General features: G+C 45.7%; 1 protein-coding gene across 1 annotated transcript in view; it reads left to right on the forward strand.

The window, feature by feature from the left end:
- Positions 1–23,023, forward strand: part of bcam (basal cell adhesion molecule (Lutheran blood group)) — a 36,476-nt gene extending 13,453 nt beyond the window's left edge. Inside the window, exons 2-16 of the mRNA XM_068759282.1 lie at positions 11,944–12,071; positions 12,288–12,504; positions 14,232–14,305; positions 14,401–14,497; positions 14,608–14,790; positions 15,544–15,665; positions 15,760–15,901; positions 16,314–16,429; positions 17,056–17,197; positions 17,929–18,053; positions 18,622–18,763; positions 19,179–19,202; positions 20,854–20,995; positions 21,109–21,208; positions 21,407–23,023. Of these exons, the coding sequence (XP_068615383.1) occupies positions 11,944–12,071; positions 12,288–12,504; positions 14,232–14,305; positions 14,401–14,497; positions 14,608–14,790; positions 15,544–15,665; positions 15,760–15,901; positions 16,314–16,429; positions 17,056–17,197; positions 17,929–18,053; positions 18,622–18,763; positions 19,179–19,202; positions 20,854–20,995; positions 21,109–21,208; positions 21,407–21,409 (1,757 nt within the window). The 3' untranslated portion in view covers positions 21,410–23,023. The remainder of the gene's footprint in view (positions 1–11,943; positions 12,072–12,287; positions 12,505–14,231; positions 14,306–14,400; positions 14,498–14,607; positions 14,791–15,543; positions 15,666–15,759; positions 15,902–16,313; positions 16,430–17,055; positions 17,198–17,928; positions 18,054–18,621; positions 18,764–19,178; positions 19,203–20,853; positions 20,996–21,108; positions 21,209–21,406) is intronic.
- The last annotated feature ends 2,478 nt before the right edge of the window (positions 23,024–25,501 follow it).

Raw genomic sequence — 25,501 nt, forward strand, 5'->3', positions numbered from 1 at the left:
AGAGAAGCCCCCATCGCTATCTCATCATCTCCAGCTTATCTTTCTGGCCTGTCTTCAAGTGTTGGTGCAGAAAATAGAAACTACTTTGTGGGAATGCAATGCTCACTTTCTTTGAGTTGAGTAAAATATGCATCTCATGTGCACCAAAATACCACAGAAGAAGAAAAAAACGCAGTGCGACGTGGGATTTGTTTTATTTTATTTTATTTTGAGTTGAGCGCACGAGTGGAATCAGACAGAGGAAGTTGTCTGCATACAAATTTGTGAATAGCTACTGTATCTATATCTATAAATATTTTACAGTTACATTTGCCCGCTGGTGTGTGTGTGTGTGTGTGTGTGTGTGTGTGATTCTGTGAAGCACCCTTCTGGCTGTTGATGGGTTTCTCCAGTAACCAACCTCTCAGCCAGCCATGTGGTCGCTCTCCACTCTAATTAAACTCACTGTGGTTCCAAACTACAACCAGAAAGACACACAACCGCTGTGCCAGACTTGGTGTCAGCTGCTGCCAGGATTTGTTAGCTATGTGTGTGCGTGTGCGTGTGTGTCAGATAGAGAGAAAATATGAGTGGCATAGAGAGGGGGCTCATACCCATATTAACTTCTCATTTTTTTTACTCTGTCAAGACATAGCGTGTCTGCAGCAGCTCAGGAGGAGCATCGGGGGGGAGGCGAACATATAACAATTTCTAAGTGAAGTAGGAAATATATTCCAGTGGATGCCTATTGGGGGGGAAGGAAGGAGTTTAGTGGATTTAAAAATCAAGACAAAGAAAGAGAGATGCAGGCGAATGGTAATGAACTAGAATTATTATATCTCTGAGGGATTGGGGGGGGATTATTATGGGCTTTGGTTTAGATGCTGCACCTTTCACTCTGTTCCAGCATTGCAGGTCTGGATCATGCATTTTAATGTACGCTTGTGTATCTGGAGTCCAGAAGGCTCCAAGCGTCTGTGCCAATAGGCTTGTGACCATATCTGTCTGCCAGCCAGTGACTGTGTGAACTGATGTGTGACTTTGTAACCGCCCCCCCCCCCCCCACACACACACACACTTACTGACGTTCATCCAAGCATTAGAAGTTAATCCAACATAATAGGCAAAAAGACAGAAATTGGGGGTGAGTAGTTCGTTAGGGGAGAAAGAACTTGGGTGGGAGGAGGGCAATCAAAAGGTAGTGCGAGTGTGTGACTGTGTGTGTCTGTGTGTGTGTGTTTAAACTGTGTGTGAGGTATTGTGGGCAGCAGACTCGGATTTAGTGCCAGACAGAGCGTTCTAAATCTCCGGATTATACTCTGCTCTGTGACATGGAGTGTCGATAGCCGACGCCTCGTGGTGTTCACGTTACGCCGGCGATTTAAGAAGGCGATGTGCTGCAGATGCTGTGTTTGCTTTAAAGACATCACCGGCGTAGCACGAAGACACGAGGCCGATAAGACGGCGTCACATGAAGGTCACAGGTCGAGATGAATGTGCTTCGGACAAGGAAGGGAGAAGAGAGAGAGAGAGAGGAAAGGGCACCTCCATGAGGCTTTTGTTGTCTGGTCCCAGCTCGCGATGAATGGCTTCACCTTCACGTTGGTGTTTCCTGTATCTTTTCAGCCTCACACGGAGTGTTTCCACTGTCAACACTGTAAAAGCCTGTTTGTCTAACGCGGGAGGGCCGGACGGACGTGTGCGAGGGCTGAGGGCAGGTGCGGGCCATTTTACGATGGTGGAGGAGTGGAGGCTGGTGACCCACCCTATCTGTATCTTTTGATTACTTCCTGCCCTCCATTTGTTTTTTTTTCTCTGGCCTCTTTTTTTCCAATTCAAGGCTTCCAGTTTTCCATTAGGATGAATACATTGGCAGAAACATGCTCTATTTCAGGCTTTCATTTCCACATGCATGTCTCCTTCGCCCTATCTTAGTCCGCTCTATCCCTCTATCTGTCCCTCACACACAGGCTTTAACGGCCCGCTGAGCATGATGGGCTGTTTATTAAAAAAAAAAAAAAAAATCGAGCGATGGATAAGGAAACAGAAAAAGGGATGGAGAGAAAATCAAAGCGTACTTCAGGGGCCTGTTATCTCATTACTGGTGGTACCGGCTTGTCACGCCCGGCTGAAGGCCCCCCTGAGGAGGGCCCTTTCTTCACAAACAGCTTGGGCACAAAGAAGGGGCAATCCTCTCTGGTTTCTGAGCTGTCTACACCCGATTTGTGTATCCTGGCTGAGCCGCGGCACACGGCTGCACTTTAAACAGACACGGGCTCACGCACAGACTTAGCAGCTAGTTATGAAATGATGCCTGTGGATAATGGAGGCTAATCGGGATGTGGGTATCTATTTGTTCCACCATTTTCTCCCCATTCCAGCTCTCTCTTGCGTGGTTCCTTGCATGCGGGTATTGGGGGGGGGGGGGGGGGCTGAATAGGGAGCTGCTGTCAGCTGAAGTAGTGAAAACGGTGCTCCTTATTCCGGGTTCTTCCTCCCTCCCTCTGCCAAAATGAAGGCTCGTTAGCGGTAAAGGGAGGGCTGCTTCTAAATGAGCATGGCAAGCACGCTACTCAGCGCTCTACAGGGAGAGAATGAGAGAAAACCGCGCAGGGGAAAGGTAAAGGGGGGGGGGGGTACAGACAACGTGATTTGGGTCAAGCAATAAGAAAATATGAATATGCGAGCACGCCGTCACCGTTTAAATGAAAGCAAAGGTGGGGAAGAAAGCGCCACCCAAACAACAACTGCTTTTTAGAAAACACCAACTCTGTTGTTGCACCCAACATCTGGAGGGTTGGTGAATGTTGGCGGGTTAAGCTCAGGAAGCCGCCTGCGGTAGCATCTTGGTGTTATTTACCCACAGGCCCTCTGCGGCCTGATTTTGTTGACCTCAGCTTGTGTGCCGCTTGTGCATCGCCCACCCACCCAGGAACCGCCGCTTCTGTTGGGCCAACAAAACACCGGGGTTCTACAATTCGGTGCGACTTCCCTGCATGGAGGTCGGGGCTTTGCCTCTGACGAATCGCGCTGTTGAGACGTGAACGGCGGGCAGGTGTGCTTGTGTTGCGTTTCACTCGGTCGGTGAACGTCGCAGGGATCGTACTGTAAATAGGCTTCTGTAAATAGATACGAGATACTCATCATCTGTATTAAAATACGCATTGGCTCACAGTACAGCGTGTTTCCGCCACTCAGCTCTGTGCAGCCATACATATATATATATGTGTGTGTGTGTGTGTGTGGACGGCTCTAATGTCAGACCCACAGAGATACTCTACGCATGGCTGCGCTCACCTTTTCTTCACCTTACACATTATCTCAAATCTTACTTCCGCCCCCCCCATGGAACAAATGTGTCCCCGTCCGTTTGTCCTATCTGAATCAAATACATGGAGAGCTTTTTGTATTCTAGGGAGACGCATGCAATGGACGCGCTCCAGTGGGTTGTTTATACCAGTAAATAGGCATAAGAGCTTCCTTACACGGAGTATTTATCTGTACAGTGTGCAAGGAAAGGGCTTGCAGAATGAATTGATTCGGAGCGGGAGAGAGAGGGGAAGAGAGAGGGCCGAGACGGCAGCACTTTGTTCAAACCCTTTTAGCGAGATTAGCTGCAGTCCTAATGTCTCTTCCCCTTATTTATACTCTGAGTCAGCCATTTGCCTCGCCTCTCTCCTCTCTCCGACATTCACTCCCGACTACAAAAGAGAGAGGTGTCGATAGGTTTTCATTTTGAAAATGCGAAACCACTATGGTAATAAATAGCGCAAGCTTGAGAGGCTATCCTGCAAATGCCTCTCAGGTCTCGCTTCAGCAATTTGAATAAAATGACGTTGTGAGAATTTCTTCTTTCTTCTTTGAGAGATGAATCCCTTGAGTTTTTCCACCTTGTTCTCAATGACCTCTGGGAAATGAGATTCACTGCCGGAACAGAATCGTGGTCTGCTCTGCTCTGCTTTGCTGCCACTAAACAACCTGGAGGCGCAAAGAGCTTGATCGACGACAGACAGACAGAAGCATGGCAAAGTGAATCACGAGAACATCCTTTCTTGAAGATTTGCTTTTTAAAAATTCTATTTGCACCGTGAAAAATGACTTTATTTTCTTCCTCCAACAAAGCTCCATTGCTACTGTTTATGAATCGGAGTAACTTACTTAGAACTAAATAAATGACATCATCCTCGTGCATCTTGTAAACAGGTGTGTTACCTTTTGTCTTTTTTTTCTCCACCCTCTTCCAAAACGAATTTGTTCGCCAGATCAAGTTGTTTACCCGAGGCCGTGGTGTAGATGTCGCTTTTGGCCTCAGGGGGCGCCAGATTCATTAAAATATCTGGGTTTTTTTATTTGAATAAAATAAGGTAGAACTTTATAATACAATAATAATCGGAGTAGATACTATCAGTTGGTTGCACTCCTTAAACAATCATTAGCATACTGATGGATTCTGCAGTCCAAAACGAACCCGTCAAATAGTAACAGTATGAAAAGGTAAACGGCACTTACTTTAGTACTTTAAATATGAAGCTTTTTCACAGACTGTTAATCAGTAAGTAACCTGAGTAGCTACCCGAGTAACTTCAGGCTTTGCCGCTTGAATTCTTCAAATCGGTTTCAAGTCATCCAACTGGCATCCATCCATCCATCCTCTTTTTGCCCACCTACATGGGTCTCGGAGAGGAATTTATAATGCCTCATCACTGAATGCGCCTCATTACAATACCCATTATGGACACCAGCGACATCAGCGGCTACATGTGCAGGCAGATTGCCTCTGCCAAACATTGCATATTATTCTGGCCCATTAAAGTGAGTCCATTTACCTTGATAAATTGGCAGGGACTGAAGGGAATTGAAAAGCTTCTCAGGGGACCCTCTTCTTCCCTCAGTTCATCTTTTGCTTTCTGTTTTTGCTCCAATTTAGCTTTTGCAGCTCATCCCAGTTTAATGCTCCTGCCTGCCTTTGCAGCGGTGCCCTCCTCCTCGTCTTGCTCGTTCCTTCAAGACCCCGTCCCTCTCAAGTGCATCGGAACTTTGCATCACGCTGCTGAACACGATCTTGGCCTTACTCTCCATCTCTTTTTATTTGAATTCTGTGTACCCCTCAGTTCTTAGTTCTTACCCCCTCTCTCTTCCCATCTCTGGATTTTCTTTTTTTTCTTTTTGCCAGGGGCTGTGTTTCAAGGAAGGAGGGAGCAGTGGGCGGGGGGGGACAGGACGGGACAGGGTGTGTTAATTGCAACGCCTTGGGTAAAAAGGGTGGAAGGGAGAGGGAGAGGATGGACAGGAGGCCCAGATTCAGGGTCCCTGAAACATTAAATATTAACACCTTTTCTCATCTCTGCCCCTCATGTGACATCTCCTGATTGGGTTCTCATTCAGTTGATCAGAACACACACACACACACACACACACACACACTCTCTTCTTCCTCTTTCACCAAATCGAGTTCCCTCTGAAAATGAAAGGCAGCCAGAAGGAGACATATAGTGGGGTAATTGGGGGACCCTCTCTCTTTTGTGCCCTTTGATTCATCAGTAATGACATTCCACTTGATATTTCTATCAGATGTTGCCTGTCATTCACTGCATTTTCTCTTTTGAGTTTTGCTTTGTTACCTCCACCCGAAACTGGGCTGTAATGGGAACACGACACGGGCTGTTGTCCTTTTAACTCACAGTTACTGGGGTCACATTAAAAAGGCACAAGATTATGCCAGGTACGATATATTAGCTTTATAAATGACCCAGATATTCCGTGTGAGAGATGATTTCAATTTTACTGCGCTATAACTAATGTGGAAGGACACTCGGGGAATCCTTTGCTTTATCCGTGGGACGATATATCAAAGCTGCTTTTGCAGAAGCTCCTACACAGCATGTAGTCACAGCTCTATTTATAATCTCTTTACAAGACAGCGAGGCTTTGTTTTATTTTTCCAATTTTCTCTTTCTGCAGAACGGGGCACAAGACTGCAATGTCAGCGCGACGAATGGATAATTTTTGCTTGTGCACTCTTTCTGTTGCCGCTTTTTCTTCCCCTTCTTCCTACAATCCGTCCCTGTAGTCATTTTTTTCTCCGGACTGGCTGGCTTATGTTTGAATAGAACAAACATGCTCCTTGAACACTAAACTCCTCCGGAGACCAGCTCGTCACTTTGGTGGCAGCTAATGGGCATCCTTTTAAACAATAAACTCCTCCGGTTTGAATGGGGTTGACTTCTCAGCCCATCTCCTGGACGACAGAACCACCGAGGGGGAATCTCCCCGTATTAAAAGAGAGTTTGGGGGGCTGACGCTGTAGCCCACTTCAGAATGTTTGTCGTGAGCCCCCTAAACTGCTGTGAGATGACACAACACACACACACACACACACCAGGAATGCTGTGAATTATTGGCCACTGCGATATTACCTCTCTGCCCTTGCTGCACTGCAGAGAAATCCTCACATCCGCCTCTTGGCTCGCAGGCGTCATTTGCAGAGTCGCTGTACTTTCCGATATTTCTGGCTTCAGCACTTCATTGAATTGATTCGGATGCTTAGATCCGAATGTCGTTGAGTTTTATGGCTGCAGAGGAGACCGATGCGTACCAAGGCTAATTGCTAATAGCCTCGTGTTTGACTCAGCTGCATTACATCAACGTCAAGTCACCGATGACATCAGACACATTTTTAGAGCTTGCATCCTTGCTTCCGCCCTCCTCTGGTGCTGCCATCTGTCTGGCTCATTTCAAATTGAAGCTCAGCTTAAGAATCCCAAATGAAGTCTCGCATTTCAAGCTCCGTTCACGTTCGGCATCCTGCTTCCTACATGTCGGGCGAGAAAGAGTTAACTGATTTCAATCTACAATGCTCATTTAAGATTCAAAAAACTTCAGCCTGCTTGAAAAATGGAGGCAATAAAAAAACCTCAGAGCTGACTGAGACTGATAACAGGCCAATAAAAGATTACACAATGCTTGTGTAGCAAATAAAAGAATCTGCTTTCCCATCTTCCATCTAGAAAAGGCACACATTGTCTGTGATTTGTTGCCAATAAATATACAGAGTATGTCACAATCGCCTCTGTTGCACTCGGTTGACCTCCACAACCAGCTGCAGGCTGAATGTGTGTGAGTGTGTGTGTGTGTGTGTGTGTGTGCACATCATAGCCACAGGGTACCAGGTGTTTTTATTTTTTTTATTTCTACTCAGGTGGCACATCAGTACGAGCCCGGACAGGAAGACAGGCGGCACCCGCCATAACCTGTAATTAACATGCTCAAAATGTGGCATCTAAACATCCGCAATCGGTCCCTTTGATCAAGATCCTACCCGACCCCCCCCACCACCACCACTCCCCGGTTTACCTGCCCTTTTCCAACACATGCACATAATAGTCAACACATAAACAACTTTTAAATAACCCAATGCCAAGCAATGAAGTGAAATCAGAGACGATATTGGGCTTGAGTCGTATGAAAGGGCCAGATACCGAGCGACGCAGACGACCTCCGTCGGCTGGGGGGGGGGGGGGCGGGGGGGCTGTGACTGATGGAGCTCTTGACTGGCTCGCGAGCAGTGAGATGAGATTTACAGGACTGAAGCGGATGCTCTAATTACTGTAATAGGTCCTCAGCAGTGCTGCTATTCGTGTGTTATGTGTGTGTGTGGGGGGGGGGGGGGGGATATTCGAAAGGGTTTTTCGGTGGCTTTTCGTGTCATGAGACACAATATTATTTTTTGCCCTGTTTGGAAACTTCCTCCCCCTGTCTGTCTGTCATCTGTCTTTGTGTCTCACTGTGCGTGTCTGTCTCATTCTGCCTTTGCCCCTCTGTATGTGCCATTCATTGTTGGTGGGAGTGGGAGTGGGAGTGGGTGCATTTTCCTGCAGCTGCTCCTCCTGCACTGCACCTGTTCGTGTCTCATCAGTCAGGCGTTGATAGACTCCAGGCCTTACATGGACCCACCCAGACACGGGCGGACTGACCCAGCCTGCCCTCTACCACGCGCACACACACACACACACACACACTGTAGCACGCTATGTACTGTATACACTCAGATAAGCATTCATCCTGAACTGTCAGCTACTCCTTTCACCTTTCCTCCTTTACAACCAGACCCTTAAAGACAAGACTTCAGCGTGTGGTTGAAGTGAAGCCACGTTTTCACTCGAAGGATCAACTACATTGATTTATTGCTCAGCACGTGGTTACAGATATAGATTGATCACTTCAATGACATTTTGCAGGGTAATCACAAAATGTGCCTGATATTCTAGAAAACTTTGGGTGAGTATTTTTTGTCTTTACACAGTAAGCCCTCAGATATTTACTGGAAACGGCTGCAGATGTCAGTGGTGTTGATTAAAACACGAAAGATGAATATTGTGATTTCCAGAGATATTGGAAGGTGCTGATTGGTAGAAAGCCACGATAGGCTTAGATGCTGTGGCTGAATCGGCCCGTGTGATATTGAGGCTTCTGTTCTGCAGCACAATGCTGTTTGCTTTGCCAACAGTTGAACACACTCATTCTGTTGGCAACCGGGAATGTTTTGGACCACACACACACACACATCCACGTGCACACCTGGTATTCCCGGTGCTAACCGGTGAATAATCTCCAGTTGCTTCATAAAGAGGTTCTAGCTGGGTAACAAGCACAAAATTAAAGACATGCTCACATTGCTTTGTATTCCTTCCTCACCCTTCTTGTATTTTTTTACATTTCTTTTTGCCTTCTTGCAGCCTCCTCCTCTTCCTCACCACACACATATGCGCAAGTGAAACTCAAGTGAATTTTTTTGCTCCGGTTATTAAAGAATGCTCTTTGAGAGCGAGGCATGAAAAGAGGAGCGTTGGACGCAGAAAAGAGGCTCCGGGTTTGATGTCCAGAATACTACAGTAGGGGGGAGGGGGGGGGGGGGGGGAGGAGAGAGGATCCAGCTGGTTCCTTTCATAATGAAGGGCGCCCGCTTGTGTGTGTGCAAAAGTGAAAAGGAGGTGAAAGAGACGCAGGCACGGACTCGGAGAAAGAGTCAGAGAGCATGATGAAGATGGTTTCGCATTAACTTTTCAACAGATGCGGGAGCGATTCTTTCTCTCCTCCGCCCCGCTGCTCCCACTGCTGGCTTGATCCTCCTTTTCTACACACGCCGTACTTAACCGGGGCTTTTCAGAGGGGCTTCTGGCTGCTCATAAATATCTCATGCATTACAGCTATACTGTAAGTGTGTGACGGTGTCCACAGGTCAAGGCTGGCTGTCGTTCCCATCTGTCTCGCCCCGGCCACGCAGTCATCACACCCCACCTCACACACACACACACACTTTCCCTCTGTTTGGCTAAATCCGATTAGCTGGCCTGCGTCAGATAACGAGACCCCCATGAAGCCAGTCCTCCCCCCCCCCCCCCCCCCCCCCAGCCTCTCTCTCTCGCTCTCCCAACCGCTCTCTTTCACTCACCTTCACACACACACACACACAAACACACACACATATTTGTTGCTCGAGGCTCAGATTGAACACTGGACTCCCAAATTATGCTTTCATTGTCTGGCACTGTCCATCCAGCTGCCTCTTGTGGCCTAATTTGTCACTGTTGGCCAAAACATAGTGAAAGTGTGCGTGTGGGCGTGTGTGTGTGGGTGGGTGGCAGAGAGAGAAAAGGCTGAGAGTGAAATCGACAGTAAAATCAAATGAGAGGCGGGGGCTGCAAAGAGAGGATGATGTGGTACACCTACATGCAGGTAGTCGTCCAGCCAATCACCATATGCCAGCTAAAAAGGGAAAGGCTGGTTTATGTCAGATTTTAACTGATAAACTGACTTTCACTAATAATAGCTGGGTCTTATCTCATGATCTCTTATAGGACCAAGGCGTGATGATTCAGTTCTATTGACGGCGTGACATTATGTCGGGGAAATAAAACATGTCAGAGGCTGACAATCTGGCTTTATTTAATGCCGTATGTGTGCGAATGTGTGTCTTTCCCAAGCACCACTTAACGGGACTCTTAAATTCCGAGTACCACTTTGTTTACTAGCACATTCTTGCGAGTTTGCTCGGCCCGACTTTGCAGAAACAGAAGAGGGTTTTTGTTTTTTTCGGTTGCATCTTTCTCACAAACTGGAAATATGAGACACGAGGATTGTAGAAATAATGTTGTTACACTTGGGAAATACTGGGCTAATAGACGAGGATATTTAGAGAGCGAACAATACTGGATGGGGGGGGATAGTGCAAGGAAAACAAGAGGCGGGATAAAAATAGAGGCAAGGGAAACGAGAAAGTAAATAAAGAGGAAGTGAGAGAATGCGACAACAGAGAGAGACATGAGACTCCAAATGCCGATGCATGACTTACCGTTGACCTCATGGTAAATAACAGTGCGTCTCAATAACGCAACACACAGGGTGGGGGGGCAGTGTATTTGACAGCTTTCTCTATCTATCTACCGGTAATGGTGGATGCTCTGCCTTCTTTTTTCTCATCCATCACCCGTTCTCCTCTTTCCTCCTCACATCCGTGCTCCTCTCATCTCTCTTTAGACGTTTTCGAGCAAACACTCTTTCATCCTCCCCGTCTGCTCTCCTCTGCCCTGTTATTAAAGCCGGCCTCTCAAACGAGCGAGATTCCCAGAAGTCCGTCCTCTCGGCTGACTCGGTTTCTCACAACAAATCAATTATTTAAAAGTAGATTTTTGTATTGCAGAATTGATGGCATGACTAATTGATGCCACCGTGAAGAGGCCGGGCCGGGTTGTTCATTAACAACATGTATGTCCAGAATATTAAGTTCATTGTAGACATTTTGGGGTGTTTTTTTTGAGGAACTACCTACCGTATTGGCCCGAATATAACACGATGTTTTTTGCATTGAAATTAGGCTGAAAAAGTCGGGTCGTGTTATATTCGGGGTCTAGACATTATACCCATTCTGAACGCTAGATGGCGCCAGATATCGTTACAACGAATGGTGAACTGAACTCCCCAGGATAAAGCAAACGCCTATCATTATTTTATTGCAATGTTTTTCCTTATTCATATGTTGTGAGAGAGAAAGAGAGAGAGTGCAACTAGGAGACAGAGATATGCGAGCAATAGGAGGAAACAGAGTTTTGTTTAACAGTGCAAGTAAAATAAAGCAGCTTCAGTGATTCAGCACGTCTGGCCGGCGTCCATCTTGTGTTGCTGCGCTTCAGCCATTCATTTACAAACGTGATTGCACTTTAGTTCACATATTTAAATGTTCAGATATTAAGATGTGAGAGTTTTTGCATGATTTGAATGTGGCAAAATAACATGCTTTTTCTCTCGAATTTATTGTTATAATCATTTGTTTCAGATGTACTGTAATTATTTTCTGTATAAAAATTGAAATTGGTGTTCAAAAAGTATTTTCTCAAACTTGAGTCTTGAAAAAGAGGGGGTCGTATTATATCCGGGGTCGTGTTATATTCGGGCCAATACGGTACTTCCTGTCCTTCGGTTCTCCGTCTTTTCCTTCTCTCTTATTCAGCCTTTTCTTTTATGACTGAGTCACATTGTTTCTCCATATTTAGACACACAGCTTTAGAGAAGTATAAAGTCCCATATCTCCACAGGAACCAGTGTGGACTCGTCCTCAAGCCTGAACTGCTTCACTCCCATTGACATCTGGGGACGCAACGTGCATCTTAATGCCCGTGCTGTATGAGAACCTCATTGAGAACCTCATTGAGAACCTCATTCAGCACGGTCTCCCTCAGGATCCCTCTGTGGTGCGGCTCATTACACCTTCAGGGGAATGCTGATACTTGTTGCTGTAGTGTGTGTGTGTGTGTGTGTGGAATACTAAAGTCAAAGCATGAACAAGACAGTTTCTTCATGATTGAACTTCATCAAAATGTCATGTGACGACCTCAATGATGATCCACTCGTAGGTCATTATCCTCACTGGTTCAGTCACTCTGTTTCTGTCTTTGTATTTGTCTACAGCATGTAGCGGGGCTGTGACTGTGGAGGTTTCCCCTAAAGTGCAAGTGGCAAAAGGAGAGACGGTCAAGCTGCCCTGCAAATACAGCGTGTCGCAGTCGTCGGGCAACACTGTTGTCGAATGGTTCATCGTAAGTACCGGTACTTTCGTTCAAGTTCTACGTTCAAATAGTTTTAAACAAGAAGATTCTGTTGTGCTTGTGCGAAGTATAATGCTGCAAAAATGTGCCCATTTCGACCGAATTTCACACTGCAGGTGGTTCAGTTTTCATTTTGCCGTCTGTCCATTGTTCCGAATGTTCCTCCCACACGTTTTCTTATTCTCTTTCTGTCTGTTCATCCATAAGGAGGAGCAGCGAACCAGGAAGCGCGTGGCTTTCCATTCCGAGGCTGCTGGAGGCAGAAGCGACGAAGGCACCCCTCTGACTGGCCGCGTCGCCATCGGAGACGACTTCTCCTTGACCATTTCGGCGGTCCAGCCCTCTGATGAGCTTGTCTTCTTCTGCCAGGTCACCGCTGGCCCTGCTGGGGTTGGAGACGGCAGCACGGTGCTCGAAGTCTTCTGTGAGTTACCCACTGACCATAAGCAGACATTTTGAGAGACACGACACACCCACACACGTGCACACGCACACACTTTCCATCAGTGTTGTGAGGAATGCATGGCTTACTTTCTCACCATCATGACACTGAAGGTCCAAGACTTTAATCACATCTGTTTGCATTCCATTATTTGGAAGTGGCTTAATTGTATCTAATATAGTTCAATCACTTGTCTGATCTTGCATTTTGCACATGCCCACACTAACTCCACGTACAACCTCATAGATGTATCGTGTCATAAGTTACCACAGATGTCAAGAATAGATCAGACCTCAGCTAATAATTGTCCAGAGCACATGGGAAGTCAGAGACGAGAAAGCAACTCTTTGAGCCAGCCAATTTCCCCAGAGATCAATTTACCGCAATCTAATCACTGTTGACACATGTGATGAATAGTTCAATCACACCTGTCATGTCTGATATTTGTCACCTTAATAACAGTCCAAATGTATCATCAAGTCTCAGGGGGCTGACCCTCGGTGTGTCCTTGCAAACTGTCATGTGGGCATCAGTCCCATTTGGCCTTTCCAGTCACATGAAAAACGATGATGACTCATTGATCAATCGGTCCAAAGACGGTAGTGAAGACTTGTGCTGCGAGAAGAGCCGTGGCACTTTTCCCCCTTAGTTTCCTCAGTCACTTAGAAAAAAGACCTGAGAAGTTCATCATTAACTATTATCCACTCAGAGGCTGTGAAGTTTAAAAGCACTCCCATAAATAAGCTATTAATTGTTAATAGACCAATCAGTGGGAGGCTGTACCTCAATGCAGCGCTATTTGACAGAACCCTTTTTAAATGAACTCATTACCTACACTTGTATGGAAACAGTCTCACCCACAAACCAGCAATTATTCTTTTCCCACATTTGACCACTAAAGCTATTCGCGGACGGAGTTATGGTGTGTCTGCTGCGCTTTAACTTAATAGGGCTGAGTTATGAGGCCTGGGCTACAATAAAGCCTGTTAGCGGTCACACCAGAGGCCTGTACAGTAGTGTAAACTGTAAAGACACAACAGCATCTCTGAATGCCTTGTTTTGTCTTAATGTTCCAATGAAATAACTTATTGAAGGCGTCTGATCTTTTCCCATCGGATTAAGAGGAGCTGTTTGAGTCATGCATTGCATATTTGGGGAAAACAGCTTTTGAGGATATTTACAGGTCCTCATTGTGCATCGAGATTAGAGCTGCTTGCACTGTGCGGTATGTGGCGTTGGAATGGTAATAAAATAAATTCCTCTCCTTCAGTTTTGGGAATGGTCTAACCAATAAAGGACGAAGGACTGCGGGAGAGGAAGACCCCATCTACTGTTCAACTTTAGGAGCGGTTGACAGCTGCAGGCAGCGATAAGATGACCTTGCATGTGAACAAGCGAGCTGGGGAATAAAGCAGAGAAACAAAAGGGAACACTCACACCTGCGTTGGTGTGTGTTTATGTGTGTGTGAGAGAGAACAGCCAAAGGGGAGTGTTAGGGTTTTTTCTTCTTCTGGTTTGACCCTTATCAGCTCAGGTCACTGTGAGGCAGGATATTTACTGCTCCACTTAATTAAGGAGGTGAACAGGCTTGTCGGTTCGACTGCATATATGGAAGTAGAGAGTGCGTGCCCTTGACTCCGATTATCTTTTGCTTCGCCCTGAATCATGATGACGTAACAATGATGTCGGCCCTCCTTTCCTTGAACCAGTTGCTCCCGAGAAGCCGGAACTCACAAGGCCGTCGAGTCAGGCCATTTCTGCGGGAGAGACCACCAGCTCTGAGGTGAGGGGGGGCATTTCTACAAATGTGAATGCGAGATTTTGGATTGTATATGCATAACAATGAGCCGCTCTTTGTGTTTGGACCACATAAATCAGATTGGCACCTGTGTGTCAAAGAACGGATTCCCCCTGCCAAGAATTATCTGGTTCAAGGACGGCCAGCCACTACCCGAGGTCAAGGACCGGAAAGAGAGTACGCCTCCTCTGGCTGTGGTTTCTTTTTTATATTTATAATGGAGTCATTTTAATCTAATATCACATTTTGTAGAAAGCAGAAGATAATCCCCAATTTCTTTCCTTCAGAAACCTACATGATCCCCTCGGTGGTGAAGGAGGCCTCCGGCCTCCTCACCATTAAGAGCACCCTGTACATGCAGCCCACCAAGGCGGACAAGGACTCGCTGTTCCAGTGCACCGTGGAGTACCGAATGATGGGAGACCAGATCAAACAGAAGAAGTCTGACACCATCACCATCAACCTCAACTGTGAGTGGTGGGAGCTCGACCGAGTCCGTTTAAGAGGTCCTGGTTGGTTTGGGAAGCAGGCGAGCTGTCCCTGCAGGTTTTCAGCCTGTATGCTTGAGAAACAGGCAGCAAAGCAGAGTTTACCTCGCCTAACTGTCCGAATCAATCTAAATAAACACATTTTCAAATTGTGAAACTGTTAAAAATGTCAGTGGATTATACCGGCTCATGTCAATCCTCCTTTTAGCACTGGTGGCTAGCTATATGGCTAATCAGACCCAGTTACTAGCCCCTGGATGCTGTGACTGCGATCCTGGCAAGGGATTGTCATCACTTTAATTTAATAAAAGTCAAAAATGTCACCCATTTCTGCTGCTAACGAGAAGACATTCACTAAAGTCATTCGCAGTAACCCAAAGAAGCCTTATTGAACTTTAGGAATGCACAAAGCAAAGTGTTGTTTATTATCATTGATTATTCTCTCTCTCTGTTTTTCTCACAAAATAAATACACCCTTATGAACAGGAATATTTTCAACCAACACTCGTTAGCGTTATCTTCCAGGATCCATTACATCTGCAGTCTATCATTCTCCAAAGCCATAGTTTCATGCAACCACGTTGGAATTTAATATTCAGCCGTTGAAGACTGATGGATGCTGACTTGCTGGGAAAGGAAAACCTCCCTTCTGGAATGAGGATAGGTCGCGTAACGCTGTAAATGTATCTCACGGAGGAATTTCCACCTGTTCAGTGTCTGTTCTTGTCCATCCAGATCCCTCTGAGAAAGCAACCTTTACGCTACTCAACGCCGATCCGGTCAAAGAGGGTGACAGCGTTACCATGAAGTGTGAGACAGATGGGAATCCGCAGCCTGAGTTCGACTTCACCAAGGATGTGTGTGGGGATTTCATGCACATGCAGTTTTTCTGCCTTTGCTCGATGTATCCTAAAAATTGTTTCGATATTGTGCATGTCCTTCCACCCTCAGGACAATATCATCTCCAGCCAGGGCGGTCTCCTGATGCTGAAATCCGTCAAGCGCACAGACGAAGGCCTGTACAAGTGCAAGGCCATTGATTTTGACAACCTGGACGCTGACTTGAGTGGATCTATAAACCTCAAGGTTCACTGTGAGTGAACCAAAGAAACACACACACAACTGCAGAGTTGAGGACACAGATGAAGAACAATTCGCCTCCTGCTTATGTGGTTCTGCTTGAGCATTAAGCCACTTATTTCATCAGCAAGTCATATAATTAAAAGGGTTAGGCTGGAATGAGCTTGCATGGTGGAAGGAGGCTGAAATCCAGTCCAATTTGTCATTGATGCTCTAATCTTATCCCAACGACACTCCATAATTTCATGTTATCCATTTAGCACAGTTGGCTTGAAAATGAAATAACTTCCACACGGACTTGCCTCCAGAGCGAGTGCATTCCCTTTGTACGGCTTCCATGTTGCCTAATTATGTGGTTTTGCGAATGATGAACTCCCAGTTTCAACGCTATCTATCCCCCCCCCCCCCCCCCCCCACCATGTCAGACATCGACCCAGTGAGCGTGATCCCTGTCGAACCTCAAGAAGTCCTGCTCGCCGAGAAGGTGGAGTGGCAGTGCAAGACCAAGGCCTCCGCCGCCCACACTGTTCAGTGGAAGAAGGTGAGCTGCTGCTTTATGGGAGCGTGCGATGACAGTCTGAGGAAACAAATGCATCAACTAAAAAAACAGAACCAATCAGACTGCATCTCTGAGGTGTGAGAGCAACCTTTGCCAAGTATAAAAAATGCACTTCTATTTGTCTTTTCTATGGAAGCAAGTGCTCTAAATGGATTTTCTTCATTTAACCTGCCAAAGAAAAGATGATGTGTTCCTTATTATGCAGTTTGCTAATAGAGGTGCTTTTGTTATTCGTCTCTTGACCTCCACTTGATGAACAGAGTGTTCCTCCGGTGTCGGGTCTCCCTCTTCTCCTCTTCTGTGTATCTATTGTTTTGTCTCCTGGCTGCGTTAGAAACTCAACAAACGCTGGTAGGAGAAATGTTTGCTTTTCCTCGTAGGGATTCCTATGAGAAGAAGCTGAAACGCGCTCATCACGGGGCGACGACTTAGATTTGTTATCACTAAACGTCCATCTTTACTTGGGACCGTGTGTGAAGATTCGTCGTCTTCTTTCCCACCGTCGCTGCAGCTCCACGTCAGATGTTTGCGTTGCTCCTACTCACGCACACACACAGAGCATCGAAATGGTGTTTATTTCTCTGTCTGTGTGTGTGTTTGTTCCACAGGGCTCTGAAGTGCTCTCTCAGGATGGCACGCTGTCTATAGAAGACGCGTCGTACGATAAAGCCGGGGAGTACATGTGCGTCGGCGCTGTGCCGTCTGTGCCGGGACTGACGGCACAGACCAGCATCAGCCTCACCGTCAAAGGTACCGCTCTCATATGGACCGACGCGGCGCTGAGCTAACCGATAAATCTGTCTTTGGACAAGTCAAGGTTGCAAATCATATCCAGCGTCTTTATTACGGTTTCATGCACGCACTTGTGCATTGTATTATTTAACATGCCCCAACATAAAATGGCAACAATGGTCAGTCTTTGATGCGGCAGGCTATTGTTTAAAGAGGAAGGAGGTCGTTAAGATCATGCATGCCAGTGAAGGTTTGGCTTCCTGCTTTTCCTGCTACCTAATTTATTTCCCCTGTGGGATGGAGCCATAATTGCGGTGCCAAACATGCAGGAGTGCGTCATACAGGAGGTGAATCAAATATGTTTTTTTATTTCATATTAACATAGAAAATTGAGGCAAGTTTGAGAATTTCTCAGATCATATAAATGCAATATCTTCTGACCTAAAGTCAAAATGGATAAATGAAAGGTAAATTCTTCAAAAACATGATTGTTAGCAGAATTCCCAGCATGCATTGAGGTTATTTTTCTATTAATAGTTTGATGAGAATAAGAACTTGATTTGGGTTTTGTGTTCAGCCTCGGATGGCTTGAACTCTGCATATTTTCTTTTCTGACTCTAAGCTGTGGGGGAAAGTAAAATGCAAATTTCACACAAATAAATCTGGCTGAAAAGTTTCTAATCCCCACGTTCAAATTATTCCACGTCTGTACAGCAGGAGACATTACGTTTTGAATGCTCTGTTTCCAGGAAAGCCGATGATTGAGAGTCCAGCTGTTGTGCAGGTGGGAAAGGAAGGAGACACGGTGATTCTGAAGTGCTCGGCCTACGCCTCTCCATCCCCTCAGTTCTCCTGGAAGCCTGCTGGTAGAGAGGTACGGATACGAAAGACATGCACAGCGATCTATTTCCTGTCCTAGTGCGCATTTTACAGGAACCGAAATGGAAACATGTAATTGATACTATCCGAGGCGGGGGGGGGGGGGGGGTTACACAATGAATGGTAGTGCATTCCAAACAAACAGACCAATCACCATTAGTTCTCATCTTGGCTGGTATGACAGCATTTCTCCGAATGTCTCATTTTATTGTTTATTGATTAAAGAAGAGTAATCCCATACAAATCATAATTTAAGTACGTAAACGCCGATAACTGCTTCTTATTTCTGAAACTTTTGACTGTTTGAATCTTTCAGGAAGAAAATGATACTATAATAAAGATATAGTTTCACCCCCTTTTTTTTTTTTTTGATATATTGTGTATTCTGCAATTTAATTATTGCAAATGGGTGCATTGCAATGTTAAAAACAATTATGTTGTGCAGCCATAACATGCAAAGTATTAACAGAGAAATCATACCACCAATTAAAAAAATGAGTAATGTGGGTGTTTGTAAAAATGCATTTTGTGTTTCTTTGTCGTCCTTCTGTCGCTCCTGCCAGTCAATAAATGTTGAGGGTAACAAGTTTGTGAGCACCATGACCCTGCAAGCCACACCAGAGGTCATGAAGGACGGGGTGACCTGCGAGGTCGCCAATGAGTACGGAATAGATAACACCACCATCTCGGTATCTCTCAAAAGAGGTCAGTGTGTGGAGACGATGGCGGCAGCGATGCGTTTCTATCGCCCCTCCCTCCTTCTCCTGAATGTTTTCTTAATGCCGGGCATTTGATGTTCAGCTACGTTCAGGAGCGGCTTTCCGTTACAACTGTAGAAATGTTGCCTTTGGCAGGGAGAGCTGGAAACAGGTGAAACGGGTTGCTGCGGAAACTTGTGCTTCCTGTTTAGAGAGATGGTTGCCGTTGATTGGGCAGGACTGTAGATGATTCCGAGGGACTTCCTTACACTTAACGGTTGCTGTCGTCGCTAGAATCTCATTTTCTGATCCTCTAGCTCGGACTTGCTTTGGATTTAGGAGGGTTTGATCTGCAAATTGTCTCTGAGCTGAGGCACGGCCGGCGAACTGAAACTTGTCTTTTTTGCTCCTCTTTCTTGCAGCAGTTGACAACTCGGCCGACAGAGGTAGAGCCTTCTCCCTTCTCCTCCTCCTCCTCTCCCCCCTCCTTATCTCAGGACTCTTTATTGTACAGACCCTGTAATTTAGAAATCCCCCCCCCCCTCCACCCATCACTTTTTGCCCTCGCCCCTCCATCTCTCACACACTCACTCACACACACACACACACACACACACACACACGCACACCCTCTGCTGTATTGTAATGTTGTATATTTGCCCTCTTGCTACCGAACACTGTGGATATTGTATATTGCTATTCTTCTTCTCTTGTCACCTTTGTATGATGTCTGTCCTTATATTTTGTGGATGCTACTACAACGTTTTGTGGCCCCTTGGGGACAATAAAGGATTCTATTCTATTCTATTCCTCCTTTCCTCACTTTGATTCCTCACCGTGTCTGTTTTTTGATCACTTCTTCCTTCTGACTGCCTCCTCGTTTCCCTTTGTGCCGTTTCCTCCCGCCGGAGTGCTGTGTGTAGGATCTTGTAGCCTCAGCATTTGTGTGCGTATGCTCTTTGCGGCGCTTGCGTTGTGGTTGTTGCTTTGCTGTGCTGTCGGACTGAGAAACTCTCTTTCTCTCAAAGTGCTGCTCTCTGGAAACCCTGTGCTTAAGTCAGGTCTGTATCGCTAACCCACTTTACATGTGTATGGCGTTCATCTAGAACTGTAAGTCACTGTAGGTGTGTGTGTGTGTGTGTGTGTAATGATGTCTGTGTGCGCACACACAGGTGAACGTGTTTGTGTATCTGGACCTGTATTACTGTAGCTGAGAGGACTATAAATTTGATGTCTCTGTTTCAATTTTTGGGTTTCCAGTCCTTTGATTTGCCACACATTGATTTTGAAGCAGCATCCTTTTCCCCAATTATGCTTGAGGTGTAAATTTAAAGGAACGGTTTTTAACACCGTTCCGCCAAGATGTAGTCCATAATCTGATCCCAGAATAAGATCTTCATGACTCAGGGGGACATTTCTCTTTTAAGGAAAGCAGCCAGCCAATAAGAACAAAGTATTCTTCATAGTCGGCAACATGCGTGTCCAAACCAACGTGCAAAACGCTCACGCACAATTATGAATAACGTCAGTTACACAGAGCAGCACTGAGTCTGATGGGATGCTTGTTGTGTCCTCAAAAGTACAGTAATACAAGTGTGGGGCGTATGGGTTAGTGTGTCCAGTGTGGTTCTGGTTCCGGTCGGCTGTCTAGTATTACCTGTGCGTATACAGGCCCCGTTTTGTTGGCTCCCATCATGTCATAGCATTCAAAGGTTAGGCTAACCCCACATCCCACTCCCCATTCCCTCTCCTCTCCAACCATCCATCCATTTGTCCATTGTTTTCATCCATCCCCACCTTTTCCCTCTCTCCATCCTCCCCTCCCCATTCCTACCTTCCTGTGATACCCCCCCCCCCCCAAATAATCTTCCACCCCTGCTCTTTCCAATTTCCACTCCACGAATCAAACGCTCACACCCCACCTACGCCTGTGATTTTGCCCCTCTCCCGACCACTGCACCATTCAATTCAAAAAACTGCCCTCTTTCCTCCCGCCTCAATTCTCCACTCCCTACCCCTAAAACCCATCAACCCCCCTCCCCTCCACTCCACCCTCCACCCCTTCCCTCCATGTATGCCTCCATCGCGGCGCTACAGCCGATAAGCAGCAGGGAGGATCCAGCGGCGTGGTGATAGCGGTGGTGGTGTGTGTTCTGCTGCTGCTGCTGCTGGTGGCCCTCGTCTACTTCCTGAACAAGAAGAACAAGCTGCCGTGCGGAAAGAAGGACAAGAAGGAAGTGTGAGTAGGGAGGACAAGAAGGAGAGAGGGAAGAAATAAAGGGATTTTAAATGTCCAGATGCAGGAGCTGAACCGGGCAGACGCTTCACCTCTCTGTGTTCCCCTTCCTGCAGGGCCGGTGGAGAAGTGAATAACGACATCGTGGTGGAGATGAAGACAGACAAGGCCAATGAAGAGGCTGGCCTCCTGAACAAGAGGCCGACCACGGATCAGGTGAGGCATCGGTGACGTCAAGCTAACTTAATCTGAGCAGCAGTTTACTCTTAAAATACTTTCAATGAGGTCAGCAGAATGGCTCGCCTGCTTCTCCAGAGCCACGTGATTCACGGCGTCGCAGACGTGCAGCATTATTCACCAGAGGCATCGCCATGCTTACATTGCTCTCCGTGTTTCTCTCTTTGTGTCTGACAGTGATGAAACAAGGCAAAGGAAGGGATGAAGGGATGGAAGAGAGCAGTTCCAAACACAACAGGGCTAGTTTGATTTGACCACACTGGACTCATGGGGGCAACAAGTGGTGCCACGTAGAAATTGGTTTGTTTCGTGGACTTTTCGGAAGATATTTGGGATGAAGTTTATTCATTTTTTGCTTTTTTTTCTTCAGATTTTTAAGATTCTGCTTTGACATGTCGGCTTTATTTCGGTAGTCACAGCAAAAGAGACGTGGACGGTCGACACGCTCTTTGCCTGTCCAGCATAAAATGGAACAGGAAGCGTCATTAAGCCACCGTGATTGTGTCAAAGTGTGTTTCTGCACAAATGTCTGTTCTGCATTGGAGGTCTTGCACTTAAATCCCGTGCTCTCCACTTGGTTCTATTGGGACAAATAATCAGAATTCCGTTCAGTTTTATTCACCTCGGTAACGAGCGATGATTGACGCTTGCGGCATTTCCCCTTTAGCACGCTGCTGTAGTATTTCTGCTCAAAGAGAAGCTCCTTTCGTTTACCTGCAGTCGTTTCAATTTTCACTTTTTCCGATTCAGCTTTCAATAGAAACACAATACCAGTCCTTTCTCTGAAATAGCTTCACCTTTCAGCTAAAAAGCTAACAGCCAGGCATTTCTATGAGGTTGTATAAATTTGTTCTTGTTATTTCCAGCAGACTTGTATATTATGTTTAGTATGTTTGTTTTTTACTTTCTTCTTGTGTCTTCTGTGTAAATACAAATATGATCACCCTGCCTGCCAAGCATCGGCTGTGGAGTGCGCGTCATCCACTCCTGGAGGAGGCGGTTCTCGCCAGATCAGCCGGTCATCATCTGGCAAAAAAAAAGAATTAGTGAAAATTCCAAAAATACAAATTGGATTTTCAGGTTCGGCATTGCGGTTATGTTCAAATCACTGGGACAGGCTAGTTAGAGACGATTATGGGAGGGATCAAGGCCATCGCTGAAATGTGATGCATTTTTTATTTTATTTTTTTTACCAAGTGGGAGAGTTTTGAGTGTTACAGCAAGAATGGTTCCTGCGTTTTGGTGCGTAAAATCATTTCTGTTTCTCCCTCCGCTGTCAGCAGGCCAGCGGGGTTTGACTGTGGGTTGATTTTTGTACTTTTGTTGTACACTGGAACAAATAGCCTTGTTTTTGTTTTGTTTTTATTATAAAAAAAAAGAGGTCACTTAAAATCCCTTTCTCTGCCCACAAGGCTTTTTTTTTTTATGTCTGTCTTGCCATGTTGACTGTTAGCAAACCTGTGATGGCAGGGGGAAGATAGATAAGTGAACTTGGAGTATCTGCTTTTTATTTTAATGTTTTATATGAAAAATATTGTCGTATAAAAGTTGTTTGGTTTTTTTGAGAGGGGTTCTTAATTTTGGAACTACTGACTTTTCATTTTTACATGCTTTTACACTGAGAGAAGAGCAAAATGATTTTTGTCAGGATGTTTTAATGAGATATTCTCACTGCTATGCTTCTCTCTGTGCTGTATATTTTGTGGTACGCTATTGTGACCTCCGTGGGTGTTGATGTATCTTCTTATTTTGTTCCAGTTGTGTAGACTTTATAATGAAGAAAACCAATCACAACCCTGATGTTTTCTGCGTTTTTATTCCCATATTTGTCTACAAAACCTGTTTCTAGGACTCCTTTCGGTCACTTTTACCGTTACTCATCATAAATAGACCTTGTTGTGCATTTTCTATGATTATAAACAGTATGATTTAAATGTACACTCTCCCGTGGATTGATTCCAGTATTTGTTGTGGCACAAAAGGAAAATTGAATTGATGTCTTGCATTGATAACTTGCTGCCAGATCGGCTCACTGCCAACTTCATGACGCAATCTCCTCATTACTCACTGTTGAAATTAAGCCATCGGTCATGAGGAAGATACGCGTGTGCCTTCTGGCATCGATCAATATCAGTGAGTGGCATACTTAATAGCAGTAACAATCATATTTGAATATTAAAAATTTGATATCAAAACCTAAAGCTAATCGTGAGGATGGAATCGTCCTTCTTTATTGTGGACTCTAATCCGTCCCCACTTTGCAGCCCAATGGCATGCAGTCCAATAATTGCCATTGCGCCAAGACCCCCCCCCCCCTGCTCTGCTGGCTCTCCATTAGGAAATTAAAAGTCTCCCATCGCTGTGACCTGGAGAAATCGATCTGCGCTCCGAATGCAAAACAGCAAAGATGGAAACAAGCACTAAGAGCTCATAGAAGGAATTTATGGTAAATGACATTCTCCTCTCCAGCTGCTGTGATGGACCCGGAGACGGACGATATGTCGGCGTCTTCATGAGCTCCAGAATATACTCTTTCTGATGTTTCTCCCTCAGACGCACTGAATTCCAAAGTAGGAAATGTGGAATCTTTATAGGATTTAAAGAAAAAGAAATCAAAAGGTGTGTTCTTCTGAACACAATGTCAGCTATCTGCACTATTAACGCTGTTCAGTAAGTACTTGGCCCCTCTTTCAAAATGCAATGACTAATTTATCATAGTAAAAATAGTTTTATCACTCAGACACTTTACGTGTAGGAGTAGAAGACAAGACGTGTTCTTCCAAGTAGCTCTTTCCTCTATTGACCTTAAACTCAATAAAAGCCCGGGTGACTCCCTCCGTCTGATGTAGCGTCCAAGCGCTCGAGTTACAAAAGGCTGCATGCAAAACCAGGTGACTCATTTATGAAAGGCTGCATGCCATATCGAGTAAATACCTTGATCTACTACTAGCATTTGGAAGTACAGTATCTTATCCCATTCTATTGTTTTTGAGTTATTCCTTAACGGTAGATCTGGATCTGTTTGTTGTTAAATGTGGCGTCCGACCTCAGAGGTAACACTCTGAGAAGACCCAACTACTATTGATCCTCCATCCAACTCGCCATCCTTCACGCCACCCATGGAGTGTATTTTAACTGAAGCCAGTGCAGGGATTCAGTAACTATGCTGTCAGCCAGCAGCTGTTCAGCAGCAACACACCAAAGTTCAACTTCGCGAAGAAACAAAAAAAATCTGTCTTTTCCTCTAAATCCCGTGGCAGATTGGGTTCCTCCTTTCTCTTTTAAAGTGTCACTTTAAAAGTTTAAGGGTGTTCTCTTTATGTTTTACTCCTTCAATGTGAGTGTGTCTCGCTGTTTTATGTTTGTGTGATCCTCCCATTTTTATGGGTTATTTTTACGAACAACAAGAGGATGAGTGATTTTCAGTCAAACAATGAGGGGGGGGGGGGGGGATTACTGTCATTCCTAACAGCGTCCTTCCCTTCCTTCCTCCTCCTCCCTTCTTCCTCCTGTGGGTTTTCCTGTTGCTCCACTGGGTTTAGTTGGAGTATAGCTTTAAACTGATGAAGATATTTAGTGTCAGCCTACTGAGGGATGACAGCCGCTCTCTGTTCCCTGTGCCTGCTCGGTCCGGCTCTGGTGGCTACTTGGTAGCACAAATCTACTGATCACACACACTCAGAGAGGAATGGTCTATTCTTCATTCGGCTCTGGTGAGATGGCTCCAGGTCTCCAGCCCTGTTGACTACATGCTCCATCATCCTGCATGATCGGCACCAAGAAGACCAAGATAATTGATGCTATCATGCAGAGTCACAGAGTTCGGGTCAAGGGAGGAGGTGGGAACGGTCAAGGACAATTGATGGATGGATAAATAGGAGTGAAAGGGGGAATGGTGGGGAGAGCTGCCAATTGATTGAAGAGCAGGATGAGTGGAGCAAATGTAAGATAATATGTAAGGTATGTGATATAGGAGGGATGTCTGTCAGGAGGAGAGGAAATGATAATGAAGCAGAGGGCTCCTTGGTTAGATGCTGTAAATCTGCATTCACTCCCGGCTGTACCAAAACGCCAGCTCCAAAGCATAAAGCATGCAATCAAATGAAGAGAGGATGAAAAGAAGGACGACAACACGGAGGGAATGAGAGGAGGCTTGAGGAGAGGTGGATGGAGATAAAGAATGAAAGAACGCTTGTATGACAAATGTGATTATCTGTCCCAGACCTGGTTTAATATCCTGTGTGGCTTGAATGCGTTGACTGTTCAGGCGCA

Source organism: Brachionichthys hirsutus, chromosome 3 (genome assembly GCF_040956055.1).
Source record: "Brachionichthys hirsutus isolate HB-005 chromosome 3, CSIRO-AGI_Bhir_v1, whole genome shotgun sequence".
NCBI classification, from domain to species: Eukaryota; Metazoa; Chordata; class Actinopteri; order Lophiiformes; family Brachionichthyidae; genus Brachionichthys; species Brachionichthys hirsutus.